Here is a 12773-nt window from a genome sequence, read left to right on the forward strand (position 1 = left end):
TATTTGCGCTAATTAAGTTGATTAATTAAAGCGGTCTATTTATGTTTTTAATTTGAGTATATGAAAAGTGTCCGTGGAGATAAAATTGTTGGTCGATATTAGTGTACAAATTTTGGAGGCGGCCCATGTGATAGAGAGTGTGGGGTAGTTTGTTGTTGGAATCCTTACTGTATATTGGTACCAACTTTGTGTTCTTTCACCTTATAAATAACATTGTACTTCACCAATACACTTAACTTCTTTTCTTTCTATCTTCTTCTTCTTCTTCTGCTTCTTCTCAATCCCATAAAGAATTTCTGAATCCCAGGATTTTTCTTAACTTGCATGGCAGATTTGTTGTTGGCTCATGAAGTTTCCGAGCTCTGTCTGGGCAAGCCGCCGCTGAGGTCCCTCTCCGTCTCCGCCACCGTCGGCGACGCCTTGTCGGTTCTTAGAAGCTCGGAAGGAAGCGCCATAAGCGTGTGGAACTGCGATCACTCCAAGTCCAGTAGGAACAGCAGCTTTAATGGCGATGATGATGTTGATTGCCTCTGCATTGGGAAAATCTGCATGGTGGATGTAATTTGTTATCTTTGCAGGGAAGAGAATCTTTCTTCTCCCTCTTCAGCTCTCAAAGCTCCTCTCACTGTTTTGCTGTCAAAATCTCAAGGCCTGGTTAGGCACGTGGAACCCTCTTCAAGGTAACAGATATTAGTATATTACCCTCTCTCTGCTACTTCTGAGAATTCTCAATTCTGTCCCACCATTTTCACTGCGGTTGAATCATTATATAATATCGTTTTCTTCTGTGTCGTCTTCTTCATAAGAATTTATTTGAATTAAGGAACAGATTCCTTTCTTGTCAAAAGTCCCAATCTTGTATAACTACTGTTCATTTCGTTGATTAATCTAGCTTCGTTAACATCGCCATCTTCGAAATTCTACAAGTGGGAAACCTGGGGGGATCGGAATTGAATTGAAGCTTGCAGATCTGGGAATTGAATCTGAATTTTTAATATTGGAGTTGATATTCTCTCTGTTTTTTTTTTCACTTACTTTTTCCGAGTTTGCAAAATTTAATGCCTACTTTTGGGTTTTTTGTATGTTGGGTCCATAATTATGTCCAAATGCAGAAAGATTCGATTTCTGATATCTTCACTATAATGGGTTTCTCTTTCTATTAAGTGGAAAGTGATTAAAAATTGAGGTGCCCTGTTTTGTTTGCAGCTTACTGGAAGCCATTGATCTGATTCTCCAAGGTGCTCAGAATCTTGTGGTCCCTATAGAGACCAGAATTTCACGGAGGAAATTGCTGCAGAAGCCGTCTTCCACCGCCATTCACAACGGCCAGGAATTCTGTTGGTTGACACAAGAAGATGTTATGAGATATCTTCTGAGCTCCATCGGCCTTTTCTCCTCGCTTTCCACCGTCTCCGTCCACTCCCTGGGAATCATCAGCGACGAATTCTTAGCCATCGGGTACCACTCGCCGGCGTCGTCCGCCGTGGAAGCCATCTCGCTCTCCCTGGCTGATCAGACGTCGGTGGCCATCGTGGACGACGACGGCATTCTGATCGGAGAGATCTCCCCTTTCACCCTCGCCTGCTGCGACGAGACCGTGGCGGCTGCAATCACCACCCTCTCCGCCGGCGACCTCATGGCGTACATAGACTGCGGCGGCCCGCCGGAGGACATCGTGAGGGTGGTGAGAGCGAGGTTGAAGGAGAGGAATCTGGAGGGAATGTTGGAGGAATTCTGTATCAGTTCCTCCTCCGACGTCACCCCCTTCAGCTCCTCCTCGTCCGACGAGGAGTTGCCTTCCCCGACAACAAATCATCAGTCGAGGTTAGGCCGACTGGGTCGTTCCGGCAGCTATTCCGCCAGGATGGTTAGCCGATCAGAGGCTACGGTCTGCCACGCCGGCAGTTCTCTGGTTGCCGTGATGATTCAGGCCATCGCGCACCGCGTTAACTACGTTTGGGTCATCGAAGACGACTGTGCTGTGGTCGGAATCGTCACGTTTTCTAAGATGCTTGAGGTTTTTCGTGATTACATGCTGTCCATGATCTAAGCAACATCGGATCGGATGAGAGTTCGACAATAATAAGGAGGATTTTAGTTCCATCTTCTACTTCTGTAGTAGTATTCATATCAACGAATTTCAATTCCTTTGTGAATATGAGGCCACCATCTAAACCTCCATTGTATGGATACTACTTGTGAGTTGTGACATTCTAGACTTCTAGTTTTCCTTAATCGACCAGGATGCCGTAATTCCTAAACGGAACAAAACTAAATGCTTGTTGAACTTCAATTTATCTTAATGAATATTCTTCATCATCCTCCAAAACCAACATCTTCTATTCCCCTTAATAATTAAAGTTCCGCAACCAGCTTTAGTAGACAGTATTTGGGAGAAGAGACCAACTCTCAATGATTCAGTGACAGTATTTAGGAGAAGAGATCAATATTTGAACTTTCTGTTGGGTTTGGACTTAGTTCAATGATTCAATAGGTAGTATTTGGAAATAGAGATCATGATTCGAAACTGAGTGTGGTTATATGAAAGACCGTACTGCCGTTGTTACATATATCAAAGTAGGTCAAAAATGTCTATAACCTTGTAGCTAGTCTCATGACTTTAATTAATCATTGGTCCTTTCACTTAAGATCATGCTGTTAAATCATTGTGATTTATCATTCCTCCCAAATACTTTGTCGAGTCGAGGTGTGGGAGTCCGTAGGGTTGGGGTTCAGCCTTTTGAAAGAATCATTCCGCATCTTATCTGGCTGGGTAGGGGGATTTGGAGCAACAGAATTTGTCCTTTTTGGATAATAAATTTGGTTTGGTGAATAATTAAGAATGGTATTAGTTGAAGGTGGGACCATTTGTGCATAAGAAACAAACTAAAGGCGTAATTAAACTTTAAAAGATTTGTAAAGATTACATTTTTAAATAAAACATGGTTCCTAAAACTAAAAAGTGCTAAAAAGCGCTTCTTCTATTACTTATTATAGTACTTAGGATAGGATTATCGGATAGCGTCGTCACTAATCATCTTGTCCTTGAGTGGTGTCTTGCTGGACTGAAAGCTTAACGAGTATTGTTAATTAGTTAATTACCATCTTTTTAACCTCGCTAATGACAGTTAACCTATGATATGAGAGACGATTTGATGGACTAAAGCAAGTTGTGTTTGCCTTTATTTCTGCATACTTTTCTTTTCGATCGTGCGATAAATGTCGTCTTCCTTGTAACTGAAAGGGACATTCCTTCATTTCCATACTACAATTGAACCTTCCTGTTACGAGGTAAATGTGTGGATGAGGTTGTTCAGTCACCCATGCTAACCTTTTGCTCTCACAGTTCACTGTACACTGCACTTTATGGACTCTGCGGACTTCCATGCTTTGGATCGGAGTCTTTAATTTCTTCCTATCATTGGTAGGCTGCTAGCTTGAACAATGCATGAACAAGACTTTCATCGAGTCAGTGATAGGCCGGTAGCTTGAATAATAAATGGTCTGATGTGGATAAAAAGGAATGTACTTGTCGTCGTAAGAATTTTCCATATAGTATAATATATTATATATTAATACAGTGATCATGATGTAAGTATATGACTTAAGTCAATAAGTGGTTTAGTCTGATTAGGTAACATAGATATTCATTCGGGATATAACTTATTATCTGTAATACATGTAGACTTCTAAGCAAAACTGTCATCCCACAATTACTGTAATTGCAATACACTATAACATGTCGGCACGGGCTTAACTCACTGATTCAATAGATCGTATTTGGAAAAAGAGATCAAGATTTGAAACTCGGCAATGGCAGAGCGTAACTGCATATCATGCCCAAAGTAGACAGATCCCTTGTGTGCACTGGCATTTGACCCTGTTGCTGTAATTTATATCTTCTCACATGTTTTGTCGGGCGGGGCGTGGGGGCCCTAGAGGTTGGCACCTACGGGATCGCCACTATGGCAAGAGATATACAAATCATTCTAAAGCTTCCTCTATTATGAGGTTGCATTGGTTTTTCGTGATTTAAGTTCCTTTAAGTTTTATGTTAGTATATTTATATCTAACACTTGTACATATATGTAACACTAATACGAGGTTGCAATGGTTTTCAAAATTTCAAATTGGTTGTTAAAATTTTTGAACCACCCATGAATTTCTGACCATTTATCAGTGGTGGGTACCTGGTGGCATGACTTTGTTGAGTGAAATATGGGTGATCTTTTGTCATTATGTGTGTGTTTTAGGTAGGGATAGATGTTGAGGTAGTGTATACTGGCCTGGGTTCATTATCTCAAGGCACAATATATGGAATGGAATGGTTCAAAGGTGTACGGTGTACCTATCAATAGAGATGCATGTGCATTAAGTAGTTAGACATGTCTAAAACTCTAATGCCACCCTGGCAAGGATGAAGGACCCTAGCTTGCAAGTTCCAAACTAGACAAAAAATAATTAAGCAAGCTAGGATATGATACTTTAAACCACGGATCGGAAAAGGAGCCCTTCATACTTTACCATTAACCCGTAAAATTAGCAGTAATTAAGTTTGGTGCTCCTCAGCATGCCATTCATATCATCTTTTTGCAGAGCTGAGAGCTATGGATTAGTGGCTTATATTATCTTCAGCTTAACTAAGCTAATTAATTAATCACAAAAGTCCCGTAACATGCATTAGCGGTAAGTCATGTAGATTTGAGAAGTGACATATATATATATATATATATGCACCGTCCCTTTGTTTGGGATAATAGAGTGATGTTGATTTGGAGAAGACAATGTGGTGGGTCACCTCAGGGCTGGAGTTTTCTACTGTGTCGCAGTCCAGTGAAGGTATTAACGGAGGTAGGTTTAGTCTTTCTTTACTGTTAAAATTACCCCTATTGGATATTGGTTGGTTGCTGGGTGGAGAAAAGTATGTCTTTTTTCCAAGAAAATCCAGGCAAGATTGCAATCTAAATGAGAGAATTGAAATATAATGTAGCTGTGTCCATGTTTCATGTCATTAATCAATGCTTTTATGGGTAGAGATGACGTTGAGGCTTAACTGACAGGATAAGTAGGTCTGGAGGGACCACAATGAACTTATGAACTAAGTTATCAGATTATACATATGCGGTTGTAGTAATAGGTCTAAAATAAAGTTGGTCTTCAATTGTAATTTTTTAAATAGGATGATTAACTTAAAGTCGATTACATTTTGTAGAAGATTGAATAGCTCTGGTTTTAGAAAAACAAAATTCACCACCATCCTATATTCCTATCGTTGTTTACCTTTTTTACTACAAAGGGTTTACTTTGGAGACATTAAGAATGCTGGCTAAGGATGGATTGTCAAATCACAGCATATTGGGAATTTGGAAGGCTTAACAGAATGGTGAAGTTGGAACCAACATGGTAAGAACAAGTGGGGAAAAGAGGTATAAGCAGATTGCAGAAGGATAACCACAAAACATGATTAATATCAGGAAAGTTTTAGGCAACAACCAACTAAACTACCTAAACATATACTAATTTGTATATACATTTTGTGTGTGTGTGTGTGTGTGTGTATATATATATATATATATATATATATATATATATATATATATTGGTTTAAATGAGAATAGGGCTTTCCGTGTGGTCGGTGCGGTTTACACTATTATGTGGTGTATTTTCGAACACTGTGTGGTGGTGCATTTCCAAATATAAGACTAAAATTGGCTCTTATTTCTCTCCTAAGGACTTGTACTCATTTTTCCACACTTGCTTACTGCGCAGAAGGAGCCCTTGACTCGATCCTGGTCATTCTTCCCAAATTTCACCTCTATAACCAATTGAACTGCCCATTATAATAAGATCTAAAATTGGAATATTCTAGATAGCTTAAGCCTTCTAATTTTCGGGCTTTATACCCAAGCGGGTTCTGGTCCATTTGTGACTTTGAGGTACGAAATAAGCCCAAGTTTTCTTTGAAGCCCAAATCTTATTAAGAATAACCCCAATTAAATATATAGTGTGTTTAATTGAGTAGAAAATCTGAAAATCACACTCTTTCTTCAACAGGGGCAAGAATAAGAGATGAATTATGCAAAGTGAAAAAGTAGGCTCATTGATAAAGAGTTAATGGTAGGCGCAATACATTAAATTAAACCTCTTTTTTTTCCCAAGTTCATTTTTAAAATCAGTCTCATGAGTCATGAATATTAATCTATTTTATTATATTAACCTATTTTTTACAGAAGTTTTGGCAAATTATATTATGGGTTTAGGTTCATTATAATAATGACAAATTATACTATGAATCATGGTTCAAATTATAATATGGATCACTAATACAAATTTATTTTTAATATACTATATGTTCATTTTTAGATAGTATACTAAAATAAATTAATATCAAATATAATGAATTTATTAAAAATGAATTTGTAATACAGTAAAATAAATGTGTATATCAATATTCTATTTTGCAATGTGGATCATAGTCCACAGTATAACAACTGTATAATAATAATGTAGGTTCATTGATGGATCAAATATGAGTGCATGTTCAGTTGTTCACTATAACTTATGGACCATCGGACCTCATGGTCTATTTTATTGGAATTTGGAAAGGTTTGGCCCCAAGAATAGTGAATGAGGGTTGTTATTAGGCTTATTAAAAGATGAAGAAGGTTAAGGGCAATTTATATCCTACACCACGACGCGTGTTGCATTGTGTGCCCAGATACAAAATGACGTAGTTTTATTTTTTTGTTTTTTTTTGAAATTTCCCGCTCCAGTGTTTGGCAGTTAATTTTTCTTTTAAAAAAACCCATGTTCAAAAATGTACATAATATTATACATGAATGTACATAATTGTATACATGAATGTACATAACTATATAACAAAATATACATAATGTTTTTTAAAAGATAATACACATAATCTAACATAATACATAATAAGCATAAACTTTTAACATAATACACATCAACTCTTAACATAATACACAAAAATTTTCTGATTCGGATGTACATAATTGTATAAAAAGAGTGTACATAATTGTATAAAAAATGTACATAATTGTATGAACAAATATACATAGTCACAGCAACTTCCTACCGCGCCTCCCAAAACGACGTCGTTTTGGGAGGCGCGCGGCGCACGCCGTGGTGTAGGGTATAACAATTGGAAGGTTAGGGAGCAAAATATAAAAGAGACGCAATAATTTGTATTCAAACCTTGTCCTCTTACATAACCACTCAACTGACTCAAGCAATGCCCAACCCACCAAACTACTTAACTTCTCGTTTTTCTTGTATAGAAAGGCGCATCAGCCTACACTTATTATGACGAAGGACGTTGGCAGCAAAATACTGAGGGGTAAAGATGGAACGCATGTATCGCTAAGATGAAAGGCCAATGAAGACCATATATATGTCAATGAATGGAGGGGGTCTAGACACTATATAAGGAGTCTCATGTCTCCCTTTTAGAAATCATTATATAGTCTTTACAACACTCCTAGTACAGTGGTGTTTGGTCCTTACCTTCAACTCGTATGTTTGGGTATATTGTCTATTATTTATTTATAATTTGGATCGTTATCTCGAGCACTATATATACTTTTGGATCTAACATTCTGAGCAATAATACTATTATTTTTATACACCATCGTGTACATACATAATCGGTTGATGGTAGACCTAGTCTCGATAAAATAATCAATAACAATATAAAATCATCAATAACAATACTGAAGGTTGATTAGAAAAATATCAATTGACCAATTATCAGTTAAATATATTATCTTCTATTTTTTAAAAAAATAAATCAATGTAAAAAAAATATTTTGTTGAAATTTTTTAAATGATGCGAATGCTAATATATATAATAACAGTTTTGTGGTATATATTGTGTTAGCGGTTGGTTATCTATTATATTGTGATTTGTTATTTACATCCTCTTGTATATTTATAATATGTCCTAGTTTTTTACGCGTATTGCGCAATTTGGATAATGTTCAATGTTTTTTTTTTTAATAAGTACTTTAAAGTATATCATATCAAGGCAAGATTATATTGAAACTGTTCATGCATAGATAATTGAATGTTGAATTTGCGTATTTAAATAGATAAATCTAAGTTTACAAATGCAAGATAATATAGTCAAGATTGATTATAATTGTCAATAAAATAATTGCATGGGTATGGTTGAAACCAAATACGGGACATAAGGTGGAGCAAATGAAATTAGGGCATAAAATATTAAATCTATACTAATATTATTTGAGGAGATTCCGGCAGTAGGATTTGTGGTTAGAGTTCTATTAAGACTTTAATATTAGAATTAGATTAATGATGTAGTTATAATTCTATATTAGACTTTAATATTACAATTAGACTAACTGTGAATTAACGGTATTTAATGGATAATAATATAATTAAGGATAAATTAGAAAATCTCAACGAAAAATTAAAATCTGGACAATCTGAACCATTTATTTGATTTAATAATTTGACGGTCATTTTTTATACCCAATGTTTATAATTAAATAAATATTTGAAAGTATATCAATGCAAAATTATATATGAGAAGTTCATACATAAGTAATTTAATGTCGAATTTGTTTATTTAAATATGTAACTCATAGTATATGAATACAATGTAATATAGGAGATTCATTATAATTGTTACTAAACTTTTATTAAATAGTAACCAAGTATTTTTGTTGCAAAGGGTTCTAATATATTTAATGAATGCACATATAGACAAGATCAGTGAATGAATCAACGATACCAGTCCTTTAGGTGTTTTGCTTAGTGTTCATTTTGTTCAACCATTATTGTTGAATAAATTATTATGGATAAAGAAATTCCTAATTTAAGGAATTTAGATGTAGTAAAAATTTAAAATTTTTAATTATAATGTAATCCAAAGATATTGGACGATTGGTAAATATGATGTAACCCAAAGATCAAAATGCTAAAGAAAATGTTTGGTTATTCAACAGTTTGAAGCAACAATTTGTTCCAAACCACTGAAAATACAAACATTGCAATTTACAATATTTTCACTTAGCGTTTTTTATAATGATTTTTCCAAAACACCTCTATATTTTTTTTTTAAAAAAAAAAAATTTACTGTAGAGCCATTTCGACTCCTTGAATAATAAGAGCCGATTTCGCTGGCTCACTGCTTGCCCATCACCGGATGGGCAAGCTTAATTTTTAAATTGGAGCCTTAATGCTCCTTTTATAGGAGTCAAGGCTCCCATGCCACTTGTTCCACCGATGTGGAAAAAGTGGCAAAACTAAGGGGAGCCGAACGTTCGGCTCCCATATGTTTTATTTGTTTTATTTTTTTTATTTTATTTCTTTTATTAAATTATTATTATTGTTTTTTAAAAACAATTATTATTATTATTATTATTATTATTATTATTATTATTATTATTATTATTATTATTATTATTATTATTATACCCTTAGGTCATTTAAATGTTAATCTAAACATATAATTTTTTCAAATATCTTTTTACCAACCGTTGATATAATTCGCTGGTCAAATCCGCTAACGTTAACCGCTATATGCTGTTTGTCAAACAAGGACATTGCGGGGTAGTTCACTTCAATTTGTTGTGTGATTTGAATACTCTCTTTGTCAACAAATCCCTCACGTAGTTAATATGATTGGCTTTATTAAATATATATATATTTTAATTTTTTCATGGTATTAATAAAATACTTGGTAAATAAATATATAGCATTACTTTGTATTATAACTTTGATATTTAATTAAAAAACAGTGCACAGAAAAGATAATAGACAATATAGTGAATATAATCAATTGATGAATTTGAATGTAAAAAATTTTTACATTGAAGAAAAATAAAGACAATATAACTAATAACTAATGAAATTATTTCTCTTAATTAACTTATTGATAATGAATAATTTTTTTAATAAAGACATTGTAGGGACAATGTAGCGAATTAAAATCCGTCGCTAAATTGTATAAATTAAAATTATGGAATTAACCCGCAAAAAATTCATCGTAAATCCATCGCAAATCTGTCTCTAATTTTTTTGCCAATATTTACCGCTAAATTCAGCTACGTATTTAACGACTGAAATATTTCATTGCACTATCCATCACAAATCCGTCGCTAAATATCCATTTAACAAAAAAATGAAAATCTGTCACTAATTTGTCGCTATTTCGTCGCTAGATTCGTCGCTATTTTTGTGGTTTTTTGGAGTGATATTTTTTTAATTTTTTCATGGTATTAATAAAATACTTGGTAAATAAATATATAGCATTACTTTGTATTATAACTTTTATATTTAATTAAAAAAATAGTGCACAAAAAAAGATAATGACATAAGACAACGTAGTGAATATAATCAATTGATGAATTTGAATGTAAATAATTTTTACATTGGAGAAAAATAAAGACAATATAACTAATAAAATTGCTTATCTTAATTAATTTATTGATAATGAATAATTTTTTTTTAATAAAGACATTGTAGGGGCAGTGTAGTGAATATAATCAATTGATGAATTTGAATATAAAGAATTTTTATATTGGAGAAAAATAAAGACAATATAACTAATGAAATTATTTCTCTTATTTAATTTATTGATAATGAATAATTTTTTTTTTGAATAAATACATTGTAGACACATAATTCTAAATTAAAGAAATGCATATGTATTATTTTTTGTTGTAGCTACTAAATTATTATTTAATTTGATAAGAGTAAAATAGAGTATTAATTATATATGCCGACTTTGATTGGGATGGGGTTCGAACCTAAGACCTTTCTTATTAAAATCAATGAGTAAGTTAACGGTGAACTAACAGAAATTAACGGAAAAGATAATATTTAACGGAAAAGTTAACAGATAATCATATTCATTAAGGATAAATTAGGAAATCTTAAGGAAAAATTAAAATCTGATCAATCTGAGCCATTCATTTGATTAAAAAATTTGATCGCCATTTTTTCTACCTATTTTAGGCCTAACTCTCTTGGGCTCTTATCTGGAAAAATTAAAATCTGATCAATCTGAGCCATTCATTTGATTAAAAATTTTGACCGCCATTTTTTCTACCTATTATAGGTCTAACTCTCTTGGGCTCTTATTAGTATACTAGATGCGTACACATGAATAATGTAATGTGGTTTTCAAAAAAAAAAGAATAATGTAATGTGAGTTTTATCTCTTTATACATTAACATGGTACATTATTCATTTATACTCTTTTAATATACACATGAATATATACACAAGCGATTGTGAATAACCAACCACAACATAATCAATTATTATATCGTGGACAAAGGCTCACCATGAACATTATGTATATTAGTCCAGACGATGTAAATACAATTAATATATTATGTATTTTTTAAATAGATTGTGTACGTACATTCAATTGTATGCCTAACTTGTTAATTGAAAGTACACAATGACTCGGTTTGACACGTTTAACTAAAAGTTGAAAAGCTAGTAGCTAATAAACTAACTAATTGAAATTAAAGTGTATAGTAAAAGTAATCGTTGAATTAGCTGATAAGTGTAAAAGACATAAAATGATAAACTAAGATATTATGATTTCGATTAATGAATGGTAGATGATGTCATTTTTGTAAATTAATAAATATAATAAAGGGAAAAAAATTAAAAAAAAAAAACCAGTATATTAAAATAGTATATATGAATAATTTGGCAATTTATATTATGGACCAGGGTCCATATAGCATTATGGACCCTGTACCGAAACGACGAGATACAGAATTCATACTCGTAAGATACAAAATTTATTTAGGTACATATTTTGTGTTCATATATTCACGGAATTTTACAACACATACAAGCCAGAAATTCATAACAATAAAACACAATTACTAATTTGTTTCAGGTACAAAATTCATATTTTTAAAATATATAATTTCATATCACACGATATAAAAACTCACAACATAAGACACATAAACATGCACCAGGGTTCACAAGGCATTGTGAACTCAGGTCCATGGTATAAGGATTGCAATAATTTGTGCAAGCTAATGATGATAACCAACCACTAAACATAATAGTAGACTAACATTAAGAATATATTGCACAACTGATCTGTTGCTTCGCGTTTTGATTGATGGCCCTCTTTGTACATAGATGCATGTTGATTAATTTGTTACTCCGTATTATTTATGCATCTAAATCTGGGAAATCACAGCACGACACATACACACGTAATATATTTTTTTATTTTTAAAATATGATTTAAGTACATAATTTGTGTTCATATTCACAGAATTTTACAACACATATACAAGACAGAAATTCATAACATAATTGTTTCATGTACAAAATTCATACTCTTAAAATATATAATTTCATAACGAGTTTAAAAAGTGTAGTTAAAAGATTCTCTACCGGTGAATTTAGGAGAACCTAATCTGGAGATTATGACATGGTGGGAGTCACAGCTCGTGATATGATATTGATGGATGTGATGAATGAATGAATTGAAGTTGAACTCATAATTCATGTATGAGAGTATTGCTGGCCTGGCTGCACCTATTTCTCTTCCATCTGGGATTCGGTAGATTGATTAATTACTACATTTCCAATCGCATGTGCATCTCATAAATGCTTCTTAGGCCTTAGTTTACAATTAGGACCCCATTGCCATTCCAACCAACATTGCTATGTAATATGTGGTTGGATTTTGTGTTGCTGGTGGACTGTATCTTTCATACTTTCATTATATACTTCATGCCAAACTA

General features: G+C 33.3%; 1 protein-coding gene across 1 annotated transcript; it reads left to right on the top strand.

Moving 5' to 3' along the window:
- The first annotated feature begins 214 nt into the window (after positions 1-214).
- Positions 215-2083, top strand: LOC109187195 (CBS domain-containing protein CBSX5-like). Its single transcript, XM_019337320.1, has 2 exons — positions 215-680; positions 1207-2083. The coding sequence occupies exons 1-2, from the start codon at positions 325-327 to the stop codon at positions 2048-2050; spliced, it is 1200 nt and encodes a 399-aa protein (XP_019192865.1). The 5' UTR covers positions 215-324; the 3' UTR covers positions 2051-2083.
- Positions 2084-12773: the final 10690 nt, after the last annotated feature.

The sequence above is a fragment of the Ipomoea nil genome, unplaced genomic scaffold (genome assembly GCF_001879475.1).
Source record: "Ipomoea nil cultivar Tokyo-kokei standard unplaced genomic scaffold, Asagao_1.1 scaffold1421, whole genome shotgun sequence".
In the NCBI taxonomy this organism is placed as follows: Eukaryota; Viridiplantae; Streptophyta; class Magnoliopsida; order Solanales; family Convolvulaceae; genus Ipomoea; species Ipomoea nil.

What these genes read in the sequence shown, in the direction of transcription:
- LOC109187195 (XM_019337320.1), top strand. Translation starts at nt 325, where the DNA reads ATGGCAGATTTGTTGTTGGCTCATGAAGTTTCCGAGCTCTGTCTGGGC. An exon ending in CACGTGGAACCCTCTTCAAG is followed by an intron (nt 681 to 1,206) that starts GTAACAGATATT and finishes TTTTGTTTGCAG; the next exon opens with CTTACTGGAAGCCATTGATC.